General features: G+C 44.0%; 6 protein-coding genes across 8 annotated transcripts; 4 read left to right on the forward strand and 2 right to left on the reverse strand.

Annotated features, from left to right (window-relative positions):
- Window positions 1–8,853: 8,853 nt before the first annotated feature.
- Window positions 8,854–10,481, reverse strand: LOC118510974 (succinate dehydrogenase assembly factor 3, mitochondrial). Of its 2 annotated transcripts, XM_036053468.1 has the most exons (5): window positions 10,464–10,481; window positions 10,258–10,368; window positions 10,059–10,168; window positions 9,774–9,945; window positions 8,854–9,687 (listed from the first exon to the last, which is right to left on the reverse strand). In XM_036053468.1, exons 2-4 carry the CDS (start codon window positions 10,313–10,315, stop codon window positions 9,790–9,792), a joined length of 324 nt encoding a protein of 107 aa, XP_035909361.1. In that variant the 5' UTR covers window positions 10,316–10,368; window positions 10,464–10,481; the 3' UTR covers window positions 8,854–9,687; window positions 9,774–9,789. The 2 variants fall into 2 exon arrangements, with proteins under 2 accessions (XP_035909361.1, XP_035909360.1); XM_036053467.1 differs by lacking the exon at window positions 10,464–10,481 and having other exon boundaries at window positions 8,854–9,945; window positions 10,258–10,374.
- On the forward strand, window positions 8,999–10,053 carry LOC118510973 (dihydrofolate reductase). Its single transcript, XM_036053466.1, has 2 exons — window positions 8,999–9,195; window positions 9,272–10,053. The coding sequence occupies exons 1-2, from the start codon at window positions 9,113–9,115 to the stop codon at window positions 9,747–9,749; spliced, it is 561 nt and encodes a 186-aa protein (XP_035909359.1). The 5' UTR covers window positions 8,999–9,112; the 3' UTR covers window positions 9,750–10,053.
- A 193-nt stretch (window positions 10,482–10,674) lies between the features above and the next one.
- LOC118510972 (pyruvate dehydrogenase (acetyl-transferring) kinase, mitochondrial) lies at window positions 10,675–15,284 on the forward strand. 2 transcript variants are annotated; one of them, XM_036053464.1, is made up of 8 exons: window positions 10,675–11,101; window positions 11,714–11,921; window positions 12,014–12,204; window positions 12,318–12,479; window positions 12,561–12,857; window positions 12,945–13,054; window positions 13,126–13,224; window positions 14,787–15,284. In XM_036053464.1, the coding sequence occupies exons 1-8, from the start codon at window positions 10,999–11,001 to the stop codon at window positions 14,859–14,861; spliced, it is 1,245 nt and encodes a 414-aa protein (XP_035909357.1). In that variant the 5' UTR covers window positions 10,675–10,998; the 3' UTR covers window positions 14,862–15,284. The 2 variants fall into 2 exon arrangements, with proteins under 2 accessions (XP_035909357.1, XP_035909358.1); XM_036053465.1 differs by lacking the exon at window positions 14,787–15,284 and adding an exon at window positions 13,926–14,316.
- Window positions 15,243–18,691, reverse strand: LOC118510970 (myotubularin-related protein 10-B). Its single transcript, XM_036053461.1, has 9 exons — window positions 18,278–18,691; window positions 18,117–18,168; window positions 17,888–18,036; window positions 17,664–17,816; window positions 17,450–17,574; window positions 17,139–17,373; window positions 16,806–17,036; window positions 15,988–16,716; window positions 15,243–15,884 (listed from the first exon to the last, which is right to left on the reverse strand). Exons 1-9 carry the CDS (start codon window positions 18,329–18,331, stop codon window positions 15,465–15,467), a joined length of 2,148 nt encoding a protein of 715 aa, XP_035909354.1. The 5' UTR covers window positions 18,332–18,691; the 3' UTR covers window positions 15,243–15,464.
- A 638-nt stretch (window positions 18,692–19,329) lies between these two features.
- Window positions 19,330–22,574, forward strand: LOC118510971 (PP2C-like domain-containing protein CG9801). Its single transcript, XM_036053463.1, has 5 exons — window positions 19,330–19,931; window positions 20,044–20,621; window positions 20,689–20,772; window positions 20,878–21,093; window positions 21,193–22,574. Exons 1-5 carry the CDS (start codon window positions 19,798–19,800, stop codon window positions 22,146–22,148), a joined length of 1,968 nt encoding a protein of 655 aa, XP_035909356.1. The 5' UTR covers window positions 19,330–19,797; the 3' UTR covers window positions 22,149–22,574.
- A 136-nt stretch (window positions 22,575–22,710) lies between these two features.
- Window positions 22,711–26,895, forward strand: LOC118510969 (phosphatidylinositol 3-kinase catalytic subunit type 3). The gene is made up of 14 exons (XM_036053460.1): window positions 22,711–23,140; window positions 23,212–23,400; window positions 23,490–23,649; window positions 23,723–23,872; window positions 23,963–24,085; window positions 24,160–24,255; window positions 24,315–24,400; window positions 24,488–24,751; window positions 24,819–24,921; window positions 25,004–25,103; window positions 25,172–25,405; window positions 25,480–25,762; window positions 25,908–26,266; window positions 26,344–26,895. Exons 1-14 carry the CDS (start codon window positions 23,079–23,081, stop codon window positions 26,787–26,789), a joined length of 2,655 nt encoding a protein of 884 aa, XP_035909353.1. The 5' UTR covers window positions 22,711–23,078; the 3' UTR covers window positions 26,790–26,895.
- The last annotated feature ends 13 nt before the right edge of the window (window positions 26,896–26,908 follow it).

The following is a 26,908-nucleotide window of genomic DNA, read 5'->3' on the forward strand; positions in this document are numbered from 1 at the left end:
GTTTAAACTTAAGCGTGTAACATAAATCGAGGACATTCAAATCTAAGACAACCCCATGGAAAAAAATAGTGTTTTCAGTTGTGTTAAGTTGACTGTGCAGACCTTTTTTTGGGGAGGTGGCAGAGCCGACATCGGTGCCGAACTTCAAACGGTAAGACCGGGGATAGGATCCCATTCGAATCGTCTCTCCATCTAGAGAACTGACTATCCAGCTAAGGGTTAAAAATAAAATCAGTAAAAGCCAAAAAATCCAGCCCGAGACCTTTCGATGTTGTAGTGTGTGCCAAAGAGGTAGAAGTTGTTTTAGACCCCATACGTTTTAATGTAAATGAATAATTTATATGTATTTTTAAATTATTTCAGTACCGATCTAGGCTCGATAGCAACGGACGAACACACACATCTACAAAGTGCCTCTAAGTACGCTCTGTAATGCAGTAGAGCATATTGGAAATCAACCGAAACTGTAAGGCAATCGGACTAGAACTCATTTGATATTCTTCAAACGATTGACGACCAAGAGATCTACACCAATCCCACAACCACAAGGACATCCAAGCTTCCACCACCGATCGTTGTAACCAGTTCGAACGAAGGAGATGTTCACAATAATGTAATTGTTGCCGGTGTAGTTAAATACACTTCCTCCGACAGTATGTGAAACTTTTCTCTTACCTGGTCAGACGTTTTACACGGCAGGACCGGGGTTCAAATCCCATCCAGACCGCCTCCCCGTACGCAGGACTGACTACTTTGCTACGGGTAAAACCAAGTCACAGAAACCCAGAAACGGCAGGCCGAGACCTCTCGAGGTTGTAGCGCCAAGGAAGAAGAAGAAGAACTCACATACGCCTCTGAGACATGGACTCTGCCTAAAACTGACGAAGCCCTCTTAGCCGCGTTCGAGAGGAAGATCCTCAGACGGATTGTTGGCCCCGTATGTGTGGAAGGACAATGGAGAAGCCGCTACAATGACGTGCTCTACGAGCTGTATGATGGTCTCACCATCATGCAACGAATTAGACTCGCCAGGCTCCGGTGGGCTGGTCACGTCATGAGAATGACACCGGACGACCCAGCCCGTAAAGTCCTTTTAAACCGTCCACACGGACAGAGGAGGCGTGGTAGGCCCAAATTGAGATGGAGTGACGGCGTTAATGCGTCCGCCAGAACGGCCGGGATAGGAGATTGGCAAACGACGGCGCAAAACCATGAGCGGTATCGAGGATTGTTGCAGCAGGCCAAGACCGCAAAGCTGTTGTAGCGCCTGATAAGGAAGGATATCAATTGTCGGCGCATATCAATGCTGGAGCTGAATACTGATATTGTAAAATTCAAAAGCGACATTCAAACTCTAACGAACTCTAGAAACAGTTTCTTTATTTGTGGAGAACGCGTGTCATAGATTATGGAATTGTGTGACCTCTGACCAAGCCGGAAAATCCTATATTTCATCCCGGTTCTCCAACATACTTTTCAGTAAATACAAATTTTAATCATTACACTATTGAAATAATACTAACAAATTACAAACACAATGCATCAGACCTTTTGACTTCGGTTGACTTCTTTACAGTATCCAAAACCCTCTCCCATGCCCCTAAACCTAGTACTTAGATTTTTGATTACGCAAATGCTAATGGAACACTGTTAAAACGCATCTAAAGATGCAATCACTGTAAGCGAAATCAATATGGGTAACAAACACAACCATTCACAAATAGACAGTTTACTTTCAAAAGTTGCAGAGGGATCCAACAAATCTTATGCAGTGCCCAAAATAACACCTTTAAAGTACAATATAATTGTACCGCATGCTATCATTGGCCTAATAATAGTACGTAATAAGTATAGGAAGAGAAAAAAAAATCACAATGGCTAAATCCATCATTTAAATCTATGTATATGTAACTCTCAAATATCTTTTAAATACAATGCAGCGTGGTTTGCAATTCAGAATGATGGAAAAATCTCATATCAATGAATAGTCTAAATAATCCTAACAAAGTATGGAATGATTTTAAAAAATCATTAAAACCAACCAAAAAGCATTACGGCTTTGAAACAAAACGGGAAAACATTACTTAAAATGTGCACAACAATTAACAACTCTAGTACTCAAGAAAATAAACTAAATAGCAGAAAACTAATAAAGCCAAAAGAAATATTTAAAATTGTAAAAAAACCTCATATCTAAAAAATCCACTTGTTTAGACAGCATATAAACAAACAACAAGACAGAGCAATAAAAATACTTCTGAAAAATGTAAAATTATGTTTTAAATTCCATGTTTTATAGAGATTCAAAGCTGAGATACTTTTCAACTCATTGAAGATTATCAAAAGTTGTTGCTTTTTCAAAGCCTGGCGAAGATAACAGCTTAGCAGTCAATTTACAGACCCATCAGTCTTGGGAAAATATTTGAAAAACTGATCGCATCAAAGCTAAGAACCCACACACAACCCAATTTGGATTTCAGCCTGGGCTATCCATTGGATGGACTACAGACATAGAGCGGTCCTTTGGTAGTTGGGACAACGGCGAATATCTTCATACGACAGGACCAGGGTTCAAATCCTATCCGGAGTGAGGTAGGGAAGACTGACTACCCGACTATTATTAAGACTAGTATGCCAGAAATGGCAGGAGAGAGATAAAGACGGACATTATTTCCAGGTAATACATGAAAAAATCAACTGGCTATCAAGTATTACTAGACTCCGAAAAGACGTTTGACACTATCTGGCATAAAGCCTTGATCTATAATTGAAATTCCCCAAATATTTTATACAAACCATTCAAAGTTTTCTTACAGAAAGAATGAATACAGTCTATATTTCTAACAGCACCTCAGACATATACAGGGTTTCTCAAGGAAGCGTGCTCTCTCCTAGGTTTTTTACATTCACTCACTCAGCTCCAAATAGAAAACATAGGAATGGAATGGAAGCAAAATGTAACGTACCTTACATTAATATTAGATAAAAGATTAACTTTAAGATGCCACATAAAAGCCACGATTATTAAAAGTGAAAAAGGCCGTTCTTTATGAATAAAAAAAAATTCTTTCGGACACTATCTTCTTCTTCCTTGGCACTACAACCTCGAGAGGTCTGGGCCTGCCATTTCTGTGACTTGATTTTACCCATAGCTGGACAGTCCTACATACGGGAGGAGGACAGTCCTGCATACGGGGAGGCGGTCTGGATGGGTTTTAACCACCGCTCCTTGCGTGTTACAACCGGCGCCGCTGTCGCCTCGGCCACCGGTCCGCCCCATTCGGACACTATACTGTTTCGTAAATAGAAAATTACAACTAAACTTGAAAAACAAATTACTGCTCTATACTGCTTCCCTTAGACAAACCATAACAACCTCCCCTGCCTGGGTAAAGTGTGCCAAAGGACACAAGAAAAAGCTTCAAATTAGTCAAAATAAACAATTTAAAACCACATTAAATGTACCTATGTGATGTTATTAAACATAAATATGTAAAAAAAATCTTTTACTTTTGAAGGTTTTTTCGAACACAATTTTCGCGCAAAATTGTACCAAAAGCGAAAATGGTAATGGAAATTCCAAAATCGACAATATCATACGTTAATAACAAACGATAAGGAAAGATAAGATCGAGTCCGTTAAAAAATATGAAATTACTACTACTACTAGTTTTTAATTATTTGGCTTTCGCCGATAGGTATATTTCTTCTTCTTCTTCTTCTTCTTCCTTGGCACTACAGCCTCGAGAGTTCTCGGCCTGCCATTTCTGGCTTTCTGTGACTTGGTTTTACCCGTTGAATAAGAAACACAAATAGTTACAACACAAATAATAAGACAATGATAATGTCCATTGTTAAAACCGCTGTTATTTGCTCTCAGTTGGTGCGCCATTAGGGCTTCAACAAAAGGTGTCACCATTCCAAAATATGGTATGGTAAAAGCATTGGCTACATTAGCATTAATAGGTTTCGATTACCATTTGTATGTTCCTTGAGAAATTACAGAGTTTTTGCTCAGCTCAGATCAGATGCAGCTGCTCAAAATAAAATAAAAAAAATTTGGCTGGATCAGGGAATGACACTCGATTCATCAATTAATGACATCGGATTTCTTATTTGATCCAACAGCATCATATTTTTTTAGGATCTGCAACCAAGTTTAAACGCGAACAATTAAGTTGTTTAAGTATTAAGTTGTTTTGTTGCATATCGGCACCATAAACTGACTTTTACACTATTTACTAATAGTTATGTTATGTGGTCTTATGTGGTTGAAGAAACCCAACACCAGGGGATATGTGCACGCACACGTAGAGACCCAAGGAGCAACGACATCTGGAACGAACATATCACAGGTATGGAAATCTTGTTTGATTTGTAACGATGTCGGGATGTGCTTCGTTTTCGCTGCGATGACGGTGAAGGAGCGTTGGAAGAAGGCCCGTGCACTTTCTTTATGCTTCGGCTGTCTGGGAAAGCACAATTGGCGGACGTGCCACAACAGACCAGTGTGTGGCAGGGGAGGGTGCACGTACCGACATCATGCGTTGCTGCACGGCGTAGAGGGGCTTCACGGGGTGAGCGGCGAATTCGGTGATTCGGGAACCCGAGTTGCAGAAAACGGCGGAGCTGCTGTCGCAGAGAGTAACCATCACCAGTACGAGTCATCTTCGTCGAAGACGCTTTTCCGGATCGTTCCTGTTACTGCTTACGGTCCAGTGTCTACGGTTACAACGTTTGCTTTCCTTGGTGAAGGTTCGTCCATGACGCTTATGGACGACGATTTGGCGGAAGAATTGGGTGTCGAGGGAGTGGTGGATCCTGTTTGTATTCGTTGGACAGGTAACACGACCAGGGTTGAGGCTGGGTCCAGGTGCGTAAATCTAAAACTGGGTCCTGTCGGTTCTACAAAGCGTTTTGCGGTCAACTCGGTACGGACGGTTCCTAGGCTGAACCTACCTCGGCAATCCTTCGTACAGGACGAAGGAAAATGGGAGTATCTGGAGCGGTTACCGATATGGGAATATCGAGATGCGGAACCTAAGATGTTAATCGGTTTGACAACCTGCGGTTGACGGTTTCTCTCAGGACGGTAGAGGGGGGTGCGGGTGATCCGATCGCAGCTAAGACGCGCCTAGGTTGGTGCATTTATGCGAAACCGATGAATGTGGAATGTGAACGTCTATTGCACATCTGCGAATGCAACAATCAGGGTGATCTTCATGAAACAATTCGCAAGTTTTACGACCTGGAGCAAGTGGGAGTAACAAACGTTGTTGGACAAGATCCGGAAGTACTACGTGCGCAACATATCTTGGACGTTACTACTATTCGTGTTAGGAAGCGTTTCGAATCTGGCCTATTGTGGAAGAGGGACGATATAGAACTTTCTTTCCAATGTCGGGATGACAAGACGTAGATTCGATTGCTTGGAGAAAAGAATGGAACGAGACGGTCAGCTTAAGATACAGGTACATCGTCAGATCCGTGACTTAGTAGGAAAGCAGTATGTACACAAGGCTACGGTGCAGAAACTGGCGGAAGCTGACCCGAGACGCGTATGGTACTTACCGATAGCAGTGGTTAGCAACCCGAACAAACCGAGGAAAGTCCGTTTGATTTGGGATGCTGCGGCTAAGGCACATGGTATCTCGCTAAACGATGCGCTGCTTAAGGGACCTGATGAGGTTATGTCTCCCTACCTGGAGTACTTTTGCGCTTTCGTCTGTATGCGGTGGCGGCGTGTGCAGATGTGAAGGAGATGTTTCTTCAGATAAGAGTGCGGAAGGAAGACAAGCATGCGCAGCGTTCCTTATGGCGGGACAATCAATCGGACGATCTAAAAATTTACATTGTGGATGTAGTGACGTTTGGCTCTACGTGTTCTCCTGCACCGGCGCAGTACGTAAAAACCCGAAATGCAAAAGAACACATCGAGCAGGTTCCACGAGCGGTAGAGGCCATTCTTCATATACTTACGTGGATGACTTTTTGGACAATTTCGGGACGGAGGAAGCGGCGTGCCGCGTTTCCAGGAACGTAAGATAGATATCCAGCAATATGGTGGATTCGAGCTGAGAAACTGGAGTTCGAATAGTGCGGTGGTGATGAAATGTCTCGGCGAGTCGAACGGCCTTGACTTCAAATGCTTATCAGCTGCGCGAGAAGATACGGAACGCGTGCTAGGGATGCGCTGGAGCCCGGCATCTGATGAGTTAGGATTCTGCACCAGGGCATGGACGGAGACCTCAGACCTTTTAACAACAGAGCGGAATCCAACAAAAATGGAGGTCCTCCGATGTGTGATGTCGCTGTATAATCCTCTTGGACTGTTGGCGATGTTCGTGATTCATGGCAAGATCTTGATTCAAGATCTATGGCGCAACAGTACGCAGTGGGATGAGCAGATCAATGGGCTTCAATTCCGAGACTGGTGCAGATGGGTAGATCTTTTCCGAACCATTGCCGTGCTACTACTTTGTAGAGGCATCAAAGAAGACGTACGAAAACAGCGAGTGGCATTTGTTTGCTGATGCTAGCCAACACGCGTATGCATGCGTGTTGGCTAGCATGCTAGTAGGCTAGACCTACGCATAATGCATGATGTTGGTGAACCGTACTGTACTCTTGTTGGAGGAAAGGCGAAAGTGGCGCCATTGAAACCACTTACAATACCGAAGCTCGAGCTTCAGGCATGCGTGTTGGGAGCGCGGTTTTTGCGCTACTTGCAGGAGCATCATCCGATCCAATTTAATCGGCGAGTAATTTGAACGGACAGCACGGTTGCTCTATCATGGATTAGAGCAGATTCCCGGAACTACAAACCCTTCGTTGCCCATAGAGTAGTCGTGTTATTAGAGAGCACCTCGGCAATTGAGTGGAGATGGGTTCCAACCGACCACAATCCGGCGGATGAGGCGACGAAGTGGAAGGGAAGACGGACTTTCGAATGTGACAGCGTCTGGTTTCAGGGGCCGGAGTTCTTACTGCGAGATGAACCATGTTGGCCGAAACAGAGGACAACGGTATAGGTACAACGGAAGAGATAGGGCGAGTGAATATTCACATGGAGGTCGCTGAAAACGGTTTGATACCCATTCCATTCGAACGGTTCAGCAGATTGGAGAAACTGCAAAGGACAATTGGGTGGATAGTAAGGTACGTGGGCAATTTGGGTAGGAAGGTGATCCTGTTGTGGGAGGAGTTCTCAGGCACGAAGAGCTTTGTCAAGCAAACAATGTTCTGTGGTGGCAAACAGAATTCTAACCGGAAGAAATTCGCACCCTGGGTTCCAAAGATGGCTTCGAGACAACTGGCAGGAAAACGGTTTCGAAACAAAGCCATGTATACAACATGTTACCGTTTTTGGATGAGGAGACCGTAATGCGAGTGCGAGGACGAATAGGAGCTGCGTTGGACGTACCTTACTCAGCGAAGTATCCTGTGATCCTGCCTAGCAACTCCAAACTGGCTGAGTAAATAGTGGATCGTTACCATCAAGTCTATCGTCATGCGAACAATCAAACGGTAGTGAATGAGTTGCGCCAGCAATTCCAGATCCCGAGGATGCGGGCGTTGGTGTCGAAAAAAGCAAATAGCCAAAATATCTTAAGGAGCCAATTTCAACCCCCCAAAAATCGCTGATCTAATACGTCTTTTGCAGGTGACAAGCAGCGTCATAGTTCCTCGTACTTTTAACCGGGGCTCAAGCAGCTTTCGTATATCGAGCTGTTAAAGAAAGTTTGTATGCGCTATTTATTTTCATGCAAGGCATCTGTTTCAGGATTTCAATCTGCTGATCATCTTCCAAACTAGAATTGTTGGAATATCGATCGGAATATCGATTATCTCGCAGTCATCTTCGTTCTCAAATATTTCACGCATAATTTAAGCACGCTTTATATAAAATTTTCCGGCTTTTTTTACACACTTTCAAAACATCTTCCATCGAGTTCCAAGTGTAAGTAGAAAAGCTTCAAAGTTCCATCAAGTTCCATGTTCTTTTTAACTAGCCTCAAAGTTCGGTGGGGGTACGTTTTTTCTTTAAGCAGCCCTCAAGCAGCACGATAATTCTATTTCATTATTTTTGGCTATTTGGGTTATAAGCACCATTTGACTCTATTATTGGGCCTGTTTGATGACTATGATACCATTTTCAATGCTAAACAATATACTAAAGGAACATTTTTTCCACTCTCTGTACTGCACTTCTTCAAATCGTGTATAAAACACTTATTTACACACTACATATTTTGGTATGATCGGTGTACAATAAAAATAATATACTTGAAGAATCGTCTACTTGATGCTTGATAATTTTCCTGCGATGAATAAACTCCAATATATTCATCGCAAGAAAGAAAGAAAGTTCACACATTAAATAATGAATTAAATTATAAATTATAAAATAATAAATTTAAAGGATAAATTATAAAATAAACGATACTAAAACTAAACTAAAACTAAAACTTCCATTAGAGTCCACGTGCTACTCCCGGTAAAGAGACAATATATTCGTGTCTGCACCAACTACGTGGTAGCAATAGAGAGTAAAACAGAAATGGCAAGCATGACCGAGGAGGCCATTAGGCCAAGAAAAAGAAGATAGAACTCTTGTGTGTTTTATACAGGAGCTCAAGTAAAATCAGATCCTTGTCACGACCCATCTGAAAACCCCTAAATAAAAAAAAACAGTAAAATATTCAGAACATCGAACATAAGAATGAAGAAAATCAAAGCTTTACAGAAACCAACTTATCAATGCGTTTCTATTTGAAAAATATTTACCAATCATAAGGAAACGATTTTTTTTTTCACATGAATATTCTCAATATTGCACTCAGATAACACAACTTTCGAAGCAATTTTGTAATTTATTCATTCGACTCAACTGTGGTATTTCTAGTCTCTGTTCTACGTGTAAGTATGTGACTGTACAAATTTAAATAAAACAAACATACAAGTTCTCGATCACAACTGTCATTCGCTATTTCCCTTCATTTCCAACTGTCAAGGCGAAAGAACCTGTTGATTTACAAGCAAGCACGAGACCTTCAGCAAACGCGATCTTCATTTCTGGAAAGTAAATTACTCCCAGCTCTGCCGTAATACTATGGCTAAAAAGTTCAGCTGTATTGTAGCAGTTTGCGAGAATCGCGGTATTGGAATCAAGGGAGATTTACCATGGAAACTAAAGTAAACTAAACCTAGCAGTTGGTTACATTTGGGCACCGCATGCACTATGCTGATTGTTTGTTTTTTTCTCCTACAGGCAAGAACTGAAGTACTTTTCGCGAACGACAAAAAAGGTGGAAGATGCTAACAAACGAAATGCAGTAATTATGGGAAGAAAAACATATTTTGGCGTACCTGAGAGCAAGCGACCATTGCCGGATCGTTTAAACATAGTTTTAACGCGCAATAGCTCTGCGTATACCTTTCCTCCGGATGTGCTTGTTTGCGGCAGCCTTCAGGAGGCATTGGACAAGCTTGACACGACAAGCTACGGCATGGATATTGAAAACATCTGGGTGGTTGGCGGCAACAGTGTGTACAAGGAAGCCATGGAGTCTGATCGTTGCTATCGGGTCTATCTGACGGAAGTCAAACAGCGGTTCGATTGTGATGCATTCTTCCCAGAAATGCCTAAAACGTTCGTGGTTGTGGAAAATGATGCAGATATTCCGACTGATGTGCAGGAAGAGAACGGAATCCAGTATGAGTACAAAATTTATGAGAACAAAATCTAGCGATCAGCTTGGTGCGGGACTCACGTTCCAAAGCCATCTTTCATCGTTTCGCCTCTTGCAAAAGTTCGTACAACTGTGCAATCTGTTCATCGCGAAAGTGGTTTAGCTGGCTTTCTGTCAAATCTTCTCCTATCATTCCAACCGGTCCAGGCTTTCCCCGCAAGCCTAATTGTTGTGCTAGATTAATCGCATATCCCTAGTAGAGTTATGAACAAATATTATCACCATGTATCATCAGTGGCAGGAATCGTACATAATCGCGCTTAATCAAACCGGGAAAATAAAAACCAACAACGAACATCAACTTACTGCCCATTCGCTCATAAACTTCTGACTTTCCATTGGCGAACAATTTTTATGTCGTTTGAACTCGTCTTTAACGTAGTTATTACCAAGTTCCTGCAGCGACTCCGGCAAACCTGATGAGTAGAAACCAATGGAAATTAAGAACCGAATGCCAACGCGCAACACTATGATATTGCTTTCGATCGGTAGGCAAGATACGTACCACGATGTAAACGAAGAATGGTTTTGTACAAAACTCTCACTTTTTGTACGTGATTCATTTTTTATCCAAAACCCGCGATTACCACTGCGATCCAGTTCCGTGCTTTGTATACTGTCAAAAAATTACATAAACAATGCCAGTGTTGCCAAAATCTTCTTCAATCTCTTCACACTTGGTCAAGGTAATTGCATGCGCTTCAAACTCACTTGCCCTTGGTGTTGCCAAAATCAACAAAGCTGGTGTTTCACTTTTCGGACACTATAGATTATTTTATTATTCATTTCTCGTCGCACTACAACTCTTTCCAGCAATCGAATTTCCGAACAAAATTTGCAAAAATTCCAATTCAAAAATTTAATAGTTTGCTTGGAAGTCAAATGTCAGATGGCAAAAGTCAAACCCAGCTGCAAATGACAACTTGCGTACCAAAAGGAAAAACATCCAATATCAACACATATCGTACAGTATCGGTAAACATTCAAACAATTCAAAAATATCAAACAAAAGTATATCGAACATATTACAGCAAATACCAACACCGGCAGTGACCACTTATCATTCGGGCTGTCGCGGTGTGTGGTGTGTGTTACCCACAGCGATTCTTACTTTTGAAAACAAGTGAACTCCGCGGGGAACCTTCGCCTCTTCTCTCTGGATCTAGGCCGATGAATTCGTAGCTGAACAGTGTTCTATCAGTGACCTTGTGAGACACCGCCGTCTACGAACACTCGCGCCGTGAAAATGAAACTCTTCCCCGTGCGGCTGTCCAACATCAATAAGATGTTGGACTTTTATTCCCAGTTCAATCCATCACCATTGAGCATTAAGCAATTTATCGATTTCGGTAAGTTTTGTTTTGTTTTGTGATTCTTTTGCGTTTAGACAATTGCGTCCTGCCTATATCGGTCATTGTGATAAGCCATTTAGAACGATCCTCGGGTATCCAAGTGAGGTGGAAATTGACGCACATATTATAGCTTTGTGCTGACCGGTTGTATCTAGGGTCCGCTGCTCTAAATAAGCAATAAGTTCTACAATGTCTGATACAATTCATACTATGTTTTGCTGCTAAACAACACACTCACACACTCATGTGATGTAATTGATGTGTGAATGAAAGTAATGGAAACGGTAAAGAAGATGCATGTAACGTTATACATTGATACAGTCATTGGAGCATTCATTAGGTACGGCACTTTGTTGCTAAGCCATCTCAAATATTCCCCTACGGCTGTCACCTCCCTGTCTGTGCTTCAACGCTCTTCGCCTGAAGCTTAAGCAGCAGGACAAACCCGATGACTTTGATGGACGCGATTGACGCACGCCAATGAGAATATGTAAAGTTCATTTTTCCCTTGTTCTTTTAGAAAAAAAAACGCGCAAATGTTTACTAAAGATAGCGTTCCAGGCTTATTTATAACAAAACAAAATAACAGCTCGTGTTGTATCCCGGCAGGTCTAAATGCATGTCCCCGAAAGTCGTTCGTTTTCCTTCGGAAAGAGCTGCCCGTTCGTTTGGCAAATATCATGAAAGAAATCACGCTGCTACCCGAAAGCCTGTTACGAATGCCGTCTGTCGGCCTGGTCAGTGCATGGTACGTGAAAAGCTTCGAGGAAGTGCTCGCATTCGAGAAAACCGACCCAACGGACCCCAATCTAGAGAAGTACTGGCAGCTTTTGGAGTGACGAACTGTAAAATACACATCTTTCTTTGTGCGATTTCTATTTGCTTCCCGCCACCGCCTATACTTTACAGATTCTGCAAATCGCTAATCCAGATTCGCGACCGCCACTCCGATGTAGTGCAAACGATGGCACAAGGCATATTGGAACTAAAGGAGAGTCGTGACGGAGCAATTGAGCCGTCGACCGAGCTCTCGATTCAGTACTTTCTGGATCGCTTGTACATGTCCCGTATCAGTATAAGAATGCTCATCAATCAACACAGTAAGTGGCGGTGATTTACAGATTAAACCCCTGCTAGTGTGTTCGTCTAGCGGCGTAAGATTGTTGAACAACATTTACATTTATTATGTATGTTTTGCTTCGTTTTGTTTCAGCTATACTGTTTGGCGAAATACCCCAAACCGGGCGCCATATCGGCAGCATCGATCCTTTATGCGATCCTCATATGGTTGTACGGGATGCGTACGAAAATGCACGTTTTCTGTGCGATCAATACTACCTTGCCAGTCCCGAGCTGGAAGTCATAGAGCATAATGGTAGGTGGCGATCAGCTGCTCGGTGGTGCTTGATGTATGATTGCTTTCGCACTAAAATGGTTTTGTTTTTCTTCGCGACAGAGATTGACAAAGGTAATCCGATAAAGATTGTGTACGTGCCATCTCACTTGTATCACATGCTGTTTGAGTTGTTCAAGAACTCGATGCGTGCCGTGATGGAGCATCACGGTACGGAAAATGATGTCCCTCCGATTAAGGTGACCATCGTGAAGGGCAAGGAGGATATCTGCGTTAAGATGTCGGACCAAGGCGGCGGCATTGCACGATCGCAGGTGGATCAACTGTTCAAGTACATGTACAGTACTGCGCCGCAACCACCGAAATCGAAAACAGATTTACCTTTAGTCCCGTTGGCCGGTATGACATAAATAGCCGACCCTCTTGCATATTACGTTATTATTAAGCATTTGTTTTTTGTTCCTTATTTTCAACAAATGGCCATAGGTTACGGATACGGCTTACCCATTTCTAGATTGTATGCCAGATACTTTCATGGCGATTTGGTCCTGTTTTCCTGCGAAGGATACGGTTCCGATGCAATAATTTATCTGAAAGTATGTAGCTTCGACCGGGCGCATTATGTGTGGTGCATAGTTTAATTCGGTCTCTTTATTTTCTGCAACAGGCATTTTCAGATGAGGCGAACGAGTTGCTGCCAATATTCAACAAAACCAGCACACGATTCTACAAAGCAACTGTGCCGACTGGCGATTGGTCTAATCAGGTAAAGGGCAAAAAAACCAAACCTATAGTAATATAATTCCTCCCTATGGGTCGGCTATCGGTTTGCTCGAGGAAGGTTGTTTTTGGCCGATGAAGCGTAACTTCATTTCGTCGTTAAAATTCGTTAAACGACCCAATTTTGGCGTTAAATCTCAAACAGCGACTGTACCTTTCCTCCACGAACACACACACACACACACACACACACACACACTCAAAGGACAGGACAATTCAAACAGCGATCACCTTTCGCAGACCTAGACGGATGAAAACCGATAGGTACTTCGTTGATAAGACTCAATACCACGATCCCGCCTGGATTGCAATCTGGCTCGGATCATGCTCGGACCAGCAGGAGCAATCAAGCATACATAATATATACACTGAAACAATATCTGCCCGCATTCAGTTCTGTACGGACAGCAGCGCCATGCGCGACAAGAGAGCAATACTTGTTATACCCCTTATTCGCAACGATAATGGAACTGCACAGTTCAGTGTTGAAGTTTCGACGGAACGCTTAGGTTACCACCGCAAAAGTTAAGGTAGAGACTGTTGGATACATATGATTTGAACAAGGGTAAACTTAGTGTAGGTGTAATTGTTGTAATTGTGTTTTGTGCCGTTCTAGTTTGGATACATGTTCCTCTTTCTTATACCTTATTGTTACGGAGTTTTCCGCTTTCTTTTCTATTCTACTAGGGGACAAACTTTAGCAACAGGTTGTTGTAGCCATTGTGCAATTGCACCATAGTAGAATAATGATGTGTAGAGCTCAAGTGACAGAATGATGGATCTCGACTGATCGTCGGCCCCTTTGCTTGCCTCAATTTGATGCAATCTATTCTTCCCTGCTTGCTACTTCTACTTCTACTGCTACCACTGCTACTACTGCTATCTCTTATGGGCGCCAAACTACTGTAAAACAAATTGGTTTGACAGCCTTTGTTATTGCTTTTTAGTTACTTGTTTGTATCAGAAAACACCACATTAATGTTCCCTGGATACGTTCGTTTGTTGTACGTTTTGTAGCTTTTTTGTTTTCTAAGGTGATGAAGAATTATGAAAAATATAAATGTTTATAATTATGACATTCTTGTATTTGTTGTATTTTGATTTGCCTGCGAGTAGCGAATTTGCTTCCAATGTGGTTTCATTTTGAAGCTTGTTAATCCGAAAATGTTACTTTCTGTTGTCGTGTTTTTTTGTTTTGTTTTGTTTTATTTGCAGTTGATTGAAGTTAAACATTCAGATCCGTTAACTATCTATTTAACTGAGTACTAGTGTTGTATTACCACCATGGTACTTGAAATTGTACACGTGAGTTCCCGGGGGCGGAGAGCAGTTGCGATTCAATTATACACCGAAAGGAATTTAAATGTTTCTTTGAATGACTTAACGTTCAACGTTCCAACCGTTAAAGTATAGAAAACTTGTACGACTTTAAACACAAAGTATAAATTGATTTCGTGTTATTTTTTTTTTTGTTTTCGTCTGTCGCAAATCACATTTGCAAGGGGTCGTGTGGCTGATCCTACTAAGTCTGTTACTGTTATTTTACAGAATTCAGATATGAACTCCAAGCAAATGAACGCTCAAACAAGGCGTGCTGGGACGCTCGGTACGAACACATCTTGATCGCTTTCCACATCCGACGACGAGGAGGGCGATGACAGTGGGGAAAAATAACCGGATACCTGGTCCGAAATGCAGCTCATCAGTGCGAAGAGAATAACAGCAATTCCCATGTAGTTTGCAATATAATTAAAGGTTGTATCTTCTATTGTGCTACTTTCTTTTCCTTCCTTTGCTTTCTAATACACAAAACACAACGTCATCAGGCCAAAGAACGGATGGTACCGCTAGTTAGGTTGACGAAGAAGACGCAGCTTCGGTAGATTACTAACATGCGGTTCTTTATTTTCCTCAAGAAAATAATGTTCACGTCTTCTGCGCAGAATAATTACCCCGCCTTTGTCTTGGTTCGTGTTAGAGGGCGTTCACAAAATAATACTTATCAAATCTACAAGTAATGTAATAAAATGTTTATTTATAATAATATTAGTTCCGAGGTAAACGTAATAAAAATAATCATTTCATAACGAATCCTGCTGCTTCTAACAATTATTGGCTGACGGTTTCTATTCCTGCTGCCAACACTCTTTGCTAGCATTTATGTTGGGTCTCAAGCATTATTTACCTCGCCAGGGACAGCGCTCGCCAGTAGCTCTCTAGTTTGGCTCAGTCGTTCAACGAAGACGTTTCATACATAGAATCGTGCGAAAAGTTTATATCATTGCTCGCTATCAACAACTCCGAACATACCGCTTGGGCCGTCGGTACTATGCTAGAGAATGGAAAGAATGAACTGATCACAAAAGACGCATCGGACGCCGCGTCAGGATCACGAGTTTGTATTATCATCGTTGATAAGATTTGCTCTAGTGTATCCACACGCTCACTGGACGCATCGGATGCTACTGACTGGCCGAGCTCCCGACGCAGTTTGTAGATATTGTTTGCGAGCAATCGGTTCAGCAGGTCGCACTGCGCAATGCCACCGTATTTTATCTCCAGATGTGGCATCCAACGAAAATAGCACTGTTGCCACAATTCAATATCGCGCAGGCAGCATTGCGGTTCCAGGAATTGTTCGTTGTTCTGAATAGAGGGAAGAGGGAGAGAGGGAGAGATTATTTTAATTGATTACAAACAAAAAAATGTCAACGCTGCAAAAGCACTTCAACACTTATGAAATACTTGCCTTCAACAACTGGTATTTGTCGGCTCCATTCAGCACCGAATGTCCATTCGCTTCATCTGCTCGTCGCGTACCAAACAACGAGCTGGCGAGTGGGATTTGCGGACTGGAAGGATTGCTATTGCTATTGCTTTGCACCACCGGTAGTACCGTTTGCTGCCATTTTGCGCGGTACAGCGGATTTGTAAACAGCGCAAGATCCTTATGGTCGAACTGTTTTTCCCAATCCCAAACCGGTCGCAGCACAACGTGTTCGGCGTTTAACGCCTGGTAACGTTCGGTTTCAGAGTTAAACTGAAACGTGTCAAAAATGGGCAGGAACAGTGAATCCCACAGCGTGGTTAGGAAAACGTCCGAAAACTCAAAAGCCTCGGGAAACTGTTGCAGCAGTTGCCAGGTGCAGTCGAGAAACAACAGAAACAGGGGACTGCGCTCAGTTATTTTGACTGTAGACACGTGCCCCAGCCGGTCGCTGAACGGGTGTCCCAGGATGACCCACTCTTTTTGGATGAGGTTTTGAATGCCTTGTATCGTACGATAGCTACTATCCATTATTAATTGCACCAAGCTCGATATCACACAGCTCATGTCTCGCCCGTTGATTTCTTGCAGCACCACCGTTTGCCCCTCGCGCAGCAGTTTGGCGGCAATGTCCGAGTGTTTCAAGCAAAGCGACACGTAGAGCAGCCAGTAGCTTTTCTCCAGCAGCGTATAGAATCGGCCATCCTGTGCCTGAAACGGTTCCGATAGTGTTAACTTTTGGTGGCTGTTCCCTCCTTCAAGCGCCACAAATTGGGGCAACTGTCTCCTTCTGTGCTCACCATAAATTGCTGGTCACCGTCGGGAGTGCAGAGATCCCGCAGTTTCATGTAGCTAAGGTTGACATCCTGTATGCTCGGCAAAATTTTGTACAACTCCAGTAGCCTCGGTTGTCTCTTCTGCGGATCACAACGACGCACGTGTTCCAGCAAAATGTTTTCTACCGTCGTATTGGTAACATCAGGGTTCAGCTCCGCTAAGCGCACCAGTGCTGCATCCCTAAAGCCCCAAACCTACGGATCACGAGGTGAATGTAATGATTGGACACAATTACTGCATCGCGATGCGATGTGAGGAACTATTTATGTCAAATCGTTTACTGCTTATTAACTTACCCATATAGCAGAACGATTATTGCGAAAGCTTTTCGATATGTTCTCATAGTCGACATCGCTCAGGTGCTTTGGAACCACGAAATGCATCGGCAGCGAGCTGTTTGAGACTCGGCAATCCTTGGAATACACGCGCCACCCTCCAGTCGCATTACATCGTTCCAGCTCTTGGAACCAATCCAATTTTTTGTCATACATTTTTACACTCTCGCTCGCGGAGCTGCGGTAGTACTTCTCCCTGCAATGTACGGTTCGCAGTAAGGCTTATGTAGTCGTATCGCGTCTTCTTTTGTACTATCCCGTCTAATACTCACTTGAACCGGTACAGAAATAACAGATTATGTCGGGCGGGAAACGCAAACTTCACCAGTGCGTCGGCGATGTACTTTCCCTTCCCTATTTCCGACAGTTGAAATCCGAAAGTGAATGTTTTAAAATTCTAAATGGAAGAAAAACAAGCACAATTGTATTGAAAGTGCTTGCACCCAGCATTATCACCGTCCTCCATCCATCCATTCGGTTACTTACTTTACACACGATGCGTATTTTGTCAATCTTGCTGCTGTTTTTAAACTGCGGACTTATGATTCTCTTTTTTTTATCCACATACTGATAAATTCTGTCGATATTGGAAAGTGACACCTCCGAAGAACCGAGAAATCGGTTACTCTGGAACGATAGCTGCGCGCAATAGTAACGGGAACAGGAGTCAGGCCAATAAGTCAATACTCGAATAACGGTTTTACACTTGCCTGTTCGTCTTCCATGTCCAACGATACGAACGATAACCGAAAGTTGGTGATCAGCAGGATTCCTGTTTTCTCACCACACACCTTGCCATCTTTGAGGTAGGATGCGATGTACATGCATACGTTATTCGCGCGAGCAGCCTCTAGTTCCCCTGGAACGATGCATCACACACGAGAAATGTTACGAAAAACTGGCCTCACTCGCACCAACAATCCTGTACCGTACACGTACCTGACAGCAGCTTTGGTTTGTAGTCATCATTGACAAAGTTTTCCTCCCGGACCTGTAACGGGAAGACATTGGAAGCATGATTACGCCACCTTTCACGCCGGAGGAGAGGGAAGAATGCTGCACCATTTCCATGCGCTTGGAAACGTCTGCCAATCACGCACCTGATTTACGTAGCTCGTAAAATTCTGCTTCGTCTTATTGCGACCCTCGGACATTGTGGCCAAACAGCTGGTGAAGTGTTTCTATGCATTAACTAGTTAATAGCACACATCGAACGGCGAAAGCAGCGGAAACGGCAGCCAGTACTCCACACTTTTGTACCAGCGTTGCGTAGCTTTAGTGTTTCGGACTGATTGCCAATGACTGGGCAAAGCGTACGCCCAATTGATCAATACAGTACTGCACGATCAATTTCCATGGATCAGCTGCTTTGCCAGCCAGCGAGATGCGGCAATACGAAACTTTGGTAAAAAACAATTATAGAGCAAGTTTTTGCGCAAGATAAACAACGGATGAGAAAACAAATTGTCGTACATTTGGCACGCTACACCAGAGTGAGTTGAGAGGCGATGTCATAAAAAAGTCCGTTTTGACACATAGCAAGACGTAGAAGAACAGCACCAGTTTGACGTTTGCATGCCCGCATCGAATCAGCTGGTTGTATGTATTGTTTGCAATAACATTATTTTATGATTTGTTTTTTTCTATTTTGCTGTTAAATATCGTTCGGAAAGCTTAGATCAAGTGAAGAAATCAGGATATTCTAGTGTGTCAGTGCTATCTGAGGTGATTCTATATTAGATTTATTCCTGTTTGAGGTGGTAACGATTCCTATATGGACAGAGCAGCATTGACTGTATCGGCGTCACAGGCGGTGCCGGTTTGCATCCCCGAACTATTGGTTGATCCCCGAGATATAGGATCGTTCCACTTTTTTGCCGATCTGCAAGCAAAAAATAGAATCCAGATTTTGCTGCAAAGGATGCCATACCATACATGCTGGATATCTCGCACGCGGAATAGGTGCAGCTGTTCATGAAGTTTGTGCAGAACGAATCAGGATGGTGTGTTTAACAGCACCAGAAACAGTTTGCTTGCGACACCTCCTCTCAACTCACTTTGAATGTACGCTAGAGATCGCTTGACCAACAAAGAATGCTTGACCGCAGCTTGTTTACATTTCAGTCAAGTAAACGTCATTTTTTTTCAAGATGTCCGACCGAGAAATCGCTTTTCCGACACCTTGCTCTCAACTCACTTTGGGCGATATCTCCAGTTGTCACAACATTGCTTTGCATTGGATGTGTGCTTGGGAAAAGTCAATAAGAAGAGGCGTAGAGCTTAGAGCGTGGAAAATTGGAAAAATACCCGAAAAAACACTTGAAAAAGTGCAGCACCTATTGTCACCCTGGGACAATCCTTTGGTGCGTGCAGTTTTGTACTTATGCGGTGTGGAGCATTTTCTTTCTGAGAAACTTTCTGCGAAGTTCGATCCAAACAAAGGAATACGGGTAATGGCGTATTGATAGAGTTCCGGACGTTTCAAGCCGTCGTTAGCTATTATCTGCCGTTGTTGGGAAATTATGATTGGTGTATCCGTGTTCTGCCATGACTATATTGCTGGCTTGCTGGTACACAAAGTGAATTTCAAGTTGCAGTAAGTGGACAAACAAGGACAATCATGCCATCCTTCCGTCAAAAGGTCACAACTTACTTCCGTCAACTAAGCTTTGTGTCCGAACGAGACCCGCGAGGCCAAACGCAGCAATGCACTCCTATGGCGTCCGGCAGCTTCATGACCAGATATCTGGAGGGGTAAGATGGGCACAGCGAAATAAAATTGCCATACGTGGAGTGTACCTTCGTTAGCGGAACATACCACATAATCGACTGATTGATAACCCCTTTACTCAACCATTCTCCGCAGGGAATGGGAACCATCCGATTCTCAGGCCCCTATTTTCAATGGTAAACTACCGGAGGACCTGCCGGACGTACGTATCGGACGATACGTTGTCAGTGGAACCGATGCTGATGCCGCGTACACAGGGCCATTTGAAGGGCTGACGGGAGTGAGGCGTGCCAAGTCGCATCTGACGGCAGGCATTGAAGATGACATAGACTACATTGATGTCCTGCATGAGCAGGGCTCAACGTCGCAACAGGAACCATCTACCAAACCATCCGTACCTGAATTGGGCATAAATTCCAGTTTAAAATCCGTTTCGTCGAATGCTGCTGGAAAGCGTTCTGAATCTCATTCCACAACCACGAAACAAACGAGTGGGGAGAAAGCTGTACAAAACAAAAAAGTCATTGACGATCCTATCGCTAACGTCAGTGACTGGGACCGCCCAAACGAAGACGCGTACGGTATATCGGTTTCTTTGTACGAAAAACATCTCCATACGTCGGGAAATGTCGGTGATCCGATTGCCGATTGCTTTGGCATCCTATCCCGGGCCGACTCGTGTATAATGGCCATGGCCGATGGCGTGAACTGGGGTAAGTGGTAACCAGTGCGTGGTGGACGTTATAGTTATCTCTAACGGAAACATTCGTTTTTACTTAGGCGAAGGAGCCCGTATTGCCGCAAGGTCCGCTGTTCAGGGTGCAATCGAGTATTTGAATTCAGCCGTTTTCGGCATACACCAAGGTGAGATTAGTTACAGTCTGCACTTAAAAGGGGGTTTTTGTCTTTTCTGTGCTCAACAGCTAACTCATATCGTCCTTTTTCGTGTGTAACTTCCACAATTTGCAGTGTCATCAACCAGAGAAATATTCGTAAGCTTGATTCGTAGCTTCTGGGAAGCACACAACTACATTCTTCAGGTTGGAGGAGCTCTGAGCACGTTGACCGTCGCCATTGTAGTGCCCGTTGAGTCGTCTGCACAAAGTGTTGTGTGCTGTTGCAACGTGGGAGACTCGCTGGGATACATATTTTCGAAAAACAACATAGTGCGAGAGATTACCATGGGTATGCATAGCAGAATGTTCTGAAGTCGCAGTTAAGGTCTACCCGCTAAACGAAGACAGGTTGCTAAAAATTCCTTTTTTTGTCTTTCGTTTTTACCAGGATCACACGATGTTAGTCTCATGCGAGATATGCGCGACGCGCTGGGAGCTTTGGGTCCCGTCTACGGTGATAAGCCGGAGATGAGCAATCTCACCCTGTCGATGTCATACGTGGACGAGGGCGACATTGTGTTTCTTACGTCGGACGGAATCAGCGATAACTTTGATCCCGTGGTTGGAAAGTTTGCCGAAGCTGTGGGCAGTAAAACGAGTGCTGCAAATAACAATAGCAATGTATGCAGCGCCAACAAACAATCGTCGAAGCAACACCACGAGCGTAAAAGCAAGACAGGATTAGCTCCAAAGAGACAGAACAAGAGTGCTCCAATGCTTACATTAGCGCAAAGCAATGGTGTAATGGAGCAGCCACATGCCAATGCAAACCACGCTGAGGGATCGCGGACCGAGCGAAAAGTTCCAGTACCGGTAAGAAAACCGCCCCCAGCGTCTGCAGGGCCTCAGGAGAAAAGTTACAGCTCAAAGTATGTAACGCGATCAAAAACGTTTATAGAACCGGCGGCCGCAGTAAGACGGCCAGCTAACAGCGTTACAAGAGCATCCGCTCCGTTGGCTTTACCACAGGTAACGGCGCAACAGAGACACGTGTTAACGCTTTTACGAATAGCCGATCTGTTGGTGTACGGTATTAACGGTTCCCTTCGGCCGTGCACGACCGCGAAGCAATTGTGTCAACTGTTGATCGATTTCGTTTCTTGTATCACGGCTGCCAAACGCAAACTGCTGGAACAACGCGAACTATACTATAAAATTGTGTCCGATGCCGATGGCAGTCGCAGGGAAGTTCCGCACAGTGCACACGAGCACAAAGTGATACGGAAGCGTATGGTGGACGGAACCACATTTTCGCTACTGCCTGGCAAACTGGATCACGCCTCGATCGTCGCCTACACCGTACGGAGGTGTAAAACGACATCTACGGCTGAGCATATTATATAAATGTAATCTCTGAACTGCTGCCCATTTGACGCACCATTGCATGTGCATGTGCTTCGGCTTGCAAATGCGCACAAGAGTTATCTTACGAAGCTGCATTTGCACTTACCACTCCGTAATCCATTATGGTCTTGCAAAAGTATTATTTTTGTCTCAGCCACTAGGTTGTGTCAGAAGCTTTGCTTATTTGAGGTTGTAATTTAAGCTCATACAGACTTTTCTTGTCGCGCAAAGCAACGGATTTCGATTGATTTAAGCACTTATTTTACCGGTCTTGCTATGTGCGACCGTTGTCCTCGCTAACGTCTTCTTTGCGCCTATAGTATGAAATATTGTTGACAGCAGTGTGAACTTGGCGGGCATGTTTTTAATCAGATCTTCGTACAAGGTACTGTTAGCGATAAGGAGTAAAAGCATTTACATAATCAACCAACATTTCTCTTTTTCTCGTCCGAATTTATGAAAACCACCTATTACCGTTGCATGTATGACATGCTGCGTAAAAGTAAGAACGGTGGTGGGTAAAAGCATGTTTTATCAACAAGAGCAATTAGATCGAACAGTCAGCGATAAAAAAAATATCCAATATTCACTTTTGCAGTCGAAATGAATCAGAATTATTTATGACATGCATCGATCGACAACATCGTTTCGATTGAGCTTGCTATAAAGTAACGCTGTAGCGTTACCCATAGCGTTACAGCCACGCATTCCTTCAGCGTGCGATGAAAACCCCTGCAACAATATGACGCGCTTCGAACACTCAAACAAACGTAAACAAACCAACAAACGTCATGGTGCCTACATGTTGTCAGGGACTTTGTTGTGAAAGTATGTTCTACGTAGAAGTGAATCTACTGCTCTGATCTGGTGGATAAGTGTTAGCCACGAAATAAGTTAGCTGAAAAGAAACCGCACGGCAGGCAGGCAAACATGGAAAGTTCGCTGAGATACATCGGGAGCTCTTCTTTACACCAAAGAATAGCGATTAAAATGTAAGTTCCATCGTCTGTGGGCTGGAGCAAGCCAAACATGACACGTTACACTGCTGCCCTTCCGTTTGCAGAGGCACTCTGGAAGGAGAAAATGTTGGCTACTCCTACGAGAAGCTCATCGAGCAGCCGTTGCTAAAGTTCTCCGGAATGTACACGGAGAAAACACCGCCGTTAAAAGTGAAACTTCAGATTTTCGAAAACGGAGAACCGGTCGGTCTGCCAGTATGCACATCCCACAAGCACTTTTCTACGCGATGGAGGTTTGTGTCGATTTCGCCGCCTGCTGCTGATAGTAGCAGATGTCACACATTTTGCTGTCTTCTAACGGTCGTCCTCCAACTGCTTACAGCTGGAACGAATGGGTCACTTTACCACTGCGCTTTACCGACATTTCGCGTACGGCAGCACTTGGCTTAACCATCTACGATTGTGCTGGCGGAAGGGAACAGCTAACCGTAGTGGGTGGAACGTCGATATCGTTTTTCAGTACAAACGGGCTCTTTCGACAGGTAAGCTTCGCACTGCCATACGTTTATTACCGTTCACACACTTTCTACAGGGCATTTCGGCTGTTTTCGGCAGGGTTTGTACGATTTGAAAGTGTGGCCTCAGATGGAACCGGATGGAAGCAGCAACTCAACGACTCCGGGCAAGTGCTCCAGCGCGGGTGTGAATCAGATGCAACGATTATCTAAGCTGGCAAAGAAGCACCGCAACGGGCAGATGGAAAAGGTGAGACAATGATGCCTCGTTTGCATCATGCACCGTTTTCGTGTATGTATAATGGGATGCAATGGCTGCTCTTTTAACTAAACATTTCAGATCGATTGGCTCGATCGTCTCACATTTCGTGAGCTGGAAGTGATAAATGAAATGGAAAAGCGTAACTCCCAGTTCCTTTATCTGATGGTGGAATTTCCTCAAGTTTACATCGACGAGAAAATGGTACGTCTGTTTCTTACTGTGGATTTGTTGTTTTACCATACCTTGTAATGGGCTTTTCTTACTTCTCGTAACAGTACTCCGTCATACATTTGGAGAAAAATTCCAACTCCATGCTTACATTTATTCCGAAGCCAAAAATAGTTGTGGTACCAGACTGTGAAATTCATCAGGTACGAGAGGAGATGCTGGATACAGCAAATTGTATTACTGTACGACCCTTTTTTCCCAGGAAAATCTTGTTGAACGTAAACACCACAGACTTTCCCGTTCGGCCCGTTCCGGAACCTCGGATAGAGATGTGAAGCCTAATGCGATGTATGTAGCCGGGGTTTCTGAAGCGTTTCTCTTTCCTTCGACCGAAATGCGGCGTGTTTCAACTTTGTCCTGTTTCTGGTTTTACAGCGTACGAGACACACTGAACGCGATCGTATACCGGTACTCCTCTACGTACCCTTTGAGCAGCGAAGAGCAGGACATCATTTGGAAGTATCGCTTCTATCTGAGCAGTCACAAGAAAGCATTAACTAAATTTTTGAAATGCGTCAACTGGGAAACGGCAACGGAGGTCCGGCAGGCGCTAGCGCTGCTCGAAAGCTGGTCCCCGATGGATGTGGAGGACGCGCTAGAACTGTTGAACTCAACCTTCCGTCATCCGGTCGTGAGATGGTAGGTGTAGCAAGCAAACGTTGCGTTACTTCGGTTTGTGAATTTAATGTTGCGGCGTTTCATTTAGGTACGCCATCACACGCCTCAACGAAGCTTCCGATGAATATTTGCTACTGTATTTGCTACAGCTTGTGCAAGCCTTAAAGTACGAACCGTTCGATGAGTCAAGTGTACGTAACATTGTTGAATGCTTTGAAAGGGGTCCTTTCCTCACTACCTACAGCAACCAAATCGCCCTTTTTCGCTTTTCAGAACCCTTCCACACGTTCCCCAAGCGACGGAAGAGAAATTTTCCAATCATACGATGAGTCTGCAGAGGCTCAGTTTGACGATTTACAGGCGGATAATACAGGTACGTTTGTTTGCACGTAGCATCCAACACTGTCACCCAACTTAACCACTGCTGCTTCGCAAACACAGGCATAGCTGATAACAGTGGGGAAGGAGAGATCAAAAATCGATACCACAGCAGCACTGTGAACAATCTGGCCAATTTTCTCGTGGAACGCGCCTGCAAAAATCCAACGCTCGCCAACTATCTCTACTGGTATCTATCGATCGAGTGTGAGGACGACAGGGGCAGCAAAAAGGATCTGAAAATAAGCGAAATGTACTCCAACGTTCTTCGGATGTTTTTGAACCGCTTGTACAAAGGTGAGCCCCAAAGCCGAACGCTTGCACGATGCATCATCATTGACGCAATGGTTTCTTACGTTATCGTGCGACAGGGACGCCGGAAATGAAAGCGACACACGCACAGTTGAAGGAGCAGCAACACTTTGTCGATCGGTTGGTAACGCTGGTCAAGATAGTGGCCAAAGAGTCTGGCAATAGGAAACGTAAGACGGAAAAATTTCAACAGTTTCTGGCTGAATCGAACTCGTCCAATTCGACCAAGTTTAACTTCAACAGCTTCGGCCCGATCGTGTTCCCACTCGATCCCAGCGTACAAATAGCGGGCATCGCTGCTGAAAAGGTGTCTTTGTTCAAAAGTGCCTTAATGCCGTCAAAGTAAGTTTTTCTGCTGACGCAAACATTTGTCGTACTTCCCATTAAATAGTTTCTGTGCGTAGAATCCCAACCATCGTAAAAGCGTGGTACACTACACATTGGAGTGACCTTCAAACTTACTCACCATTTACGGTTGTCGTTCCAGATTGACGTTTCGAACCACTAGCGGAAAGGACTACGTGGCTATCTTCAAACATGGGGACGATCTGCGACAGGACCAACTGATTTTACAAATGATCACCCTGATGGACAAGCTTTTGCAGAAGGAAAATCTCGATCTGAAGCTAACGCCGTATCGTGTGTTGGCCACGAGCTCCAAGCATGGTTTCATGCAGTACATCGACTCGGTAACCGTAGCGGAAGTGCTCAACACGGAAGGCAGCATTCATAACTACTTCCGTAAGTTCAATCCCTGCGAAACGGGCCCATTCGGCATCATGCCGGACATAATGGACACGTACATTAAGAGCTGCGCTGGTTACTGCGTGATAACGTATCTGCTGGGTAAGTGTGTTTTTGGATTGTAAAGTGCAAACAACAGTAGGAAGCTCATTGCCCGGTCTCTCCCTATTTTTCACCAGGAATCGGTGATCGGCACTTGGACAACCTGCTGCTCACATCGAACGGGAAGCTGTTTCACATCGATTTCGGATATATATTGGGGCGCGACCCAAAACCGATGCCTCCGCCAATGAAACTAAGCAAAGAGATGGTTGAGGCAATGGGTGGAATCAACTCCGAGTACTACAACACCTTCCGAAAGCTGTGCTACACCGCGTTCCTGCACCTGCGACGCCATGCAAACGTGATGCTGAACCTGTTCGGTTTGATGGTTGATGCGTCCGTTCCGGACATTGCACTAGAGCCGGATAAGTCGGTGAAGAAGGTAGAGGACAACCTTCGGTTGGATCTATCGGACGAAGAGGCAGTGCAGCATTTGCAGAATTTGCTCGATATCTCAATAACGGCCGTCATGCCAGCGCTGGTTGAGCAAATACACAAGCTGGCACAGTACTGGCGAAAGTGAAGCGTGTTCCATTCTGACAGGCGCCTTGACTGTAACCCCATTGTTATCGTATGTTTTATTACCATATCGAATAAACATATATTTGTTACCAAACTGTACAAGAAAATAGAGTTGTTATT

This window comes from Anopheles stephensi, chromosome 3, assembly GCF_013141755.1.
Source record: "Anopheles stephensi strain Indian chromosome 3, UCI_ANSTEP_V1.0, whole genome shotgun sequence".
NCBI classification, from domain to species: Eukaryota; Metazoa; Arthropoda; class Insecta; order Diptera; family Culicidae; genus Anopheles; species Anopheles stephensi.

Excerpts from the sequence above, each read along its gene's own strand:
- LOC118510973 (XM_036053466.1), top strand. The coding sequence starts at position 9,113 with ATGGCTAAAAAGTTCAGCTGTATTGTAGCAGTTTGCGAGAATCGCGGT. Across the intron at positions 9,196-9,271 it reads GATTTACCATGGAAACTAAA|GCAAGAACTGAAGTACTTTT; the intron begins GTAAACTAAACC and ends TTTCTCCTACAG.
- LOC118510974 (XM_036053468.1), bottom strand. The coding sequence starts at position 10,315 with ATGAATCACGTACAAAAAGTGAGAGTTTTGTACAAAACCATTCTTCGT. Across the intron at positions 10,169-10,257 it reads CATTCTTCGTTTACATCGTG|GTTTGCCGGAGTCGCTGCAG; the intron begins GTACGTATCTTG and ends TCTACTCATCAG. Across the intron at positions 9,946-10,058 it reads AGTTTATGAGCGAATGGGCA|GGATATGCGATTAATCTAGC; the intron begins GTAAGTTGATGT and ends TAACTCTACTAG.
- LOC118510972 (XM_036053464.1), top strand. The coding sequence starts at position 10,999 with ATGAAACTCTTCCCCGTGCGGCTGTCCAACATCAATAAGATGTTGGAC. Across the intron at positions 12,858-12,944 it reads ACCTTTAGTCCCGTTGGCCG|GTTACGGATACGGCTTACCC; the intron begins GTATGACATAAA and ends AAATGGCCATAG. Across the intron at positions 13,225-14,786 it reads CTGGCGATTGGTCTAATCAG|AATTCAGATATGAACTCCAA; the intron begins GTAAAGGGCAAA and ends GTTATTTTACAG.
- LOC118510970 (XM_036053461.1), bottom strand. The coding sequence starts at position 18,331 with ATGTCCGAGGGTCGCAATAAGACGAAGCAGAATTTTACGAGCTACGTA. Across the intron at positions 16,717-16,805 it reads ACGGTGACCAGCAATTTATG|GCACAGGATGGCCGATTCTA; the intron begins GTGAGCACAGAA and ends GAACCGTTTCAG. Across the intron at positions 15,885-15,987 it reads ACAAATACCAGTTGTTGAAG|AACAACGAACAATTCCTGGA; the intron begins GCAAGTATTTCA and ends CCCTCTATTCAG.
- LOC118510971 (XM_036053463.1), top strand. The coding sequence starts at position 19,798 with ATGCCATCCTTCCGTCAAAAGGTCACAACTTACTTCCGTCAACTAAGC. Across the intron at positions 20,622-20,688 it reads GGCCGATGGCGTGAACTGGG|GCGAAGGAGCCCGTATTGCC; the intron begins GTAAGTGGTAAC and ends GTTTTTACTTAG. Across the intron at positions 21,094-21,192 it reads AGTGCGAGAGATTACCATGG|GATCACACGATGTTAGTCTC; the intron begins GTATGCATAGCA and ends CGTTTTTACCAG.
- LOC118510969 (XM_036053460.1), top strand. The coding sequence starts at position 23,079 with ATGGAAAGTTCGCTGAGATACATCGGGAGCTCTTCTTTACACCAAAGA. Across the intron at positions 25,406-25,479 it reads TTTGAACCGCTTGTACAAAG|GGACGCCGGAAATGAAAGCG; the intron begins GTGAGCCCCAAA and ends ATCGTGCGACAG. Across the intron at positions 26,267-26,343 it reads CGTGATAACGTATCTGCTGG|GAATCGGTGATCGGCACTTG; the intron begins GTAAGTGTGTTT and ends ATTTTTCACCAG.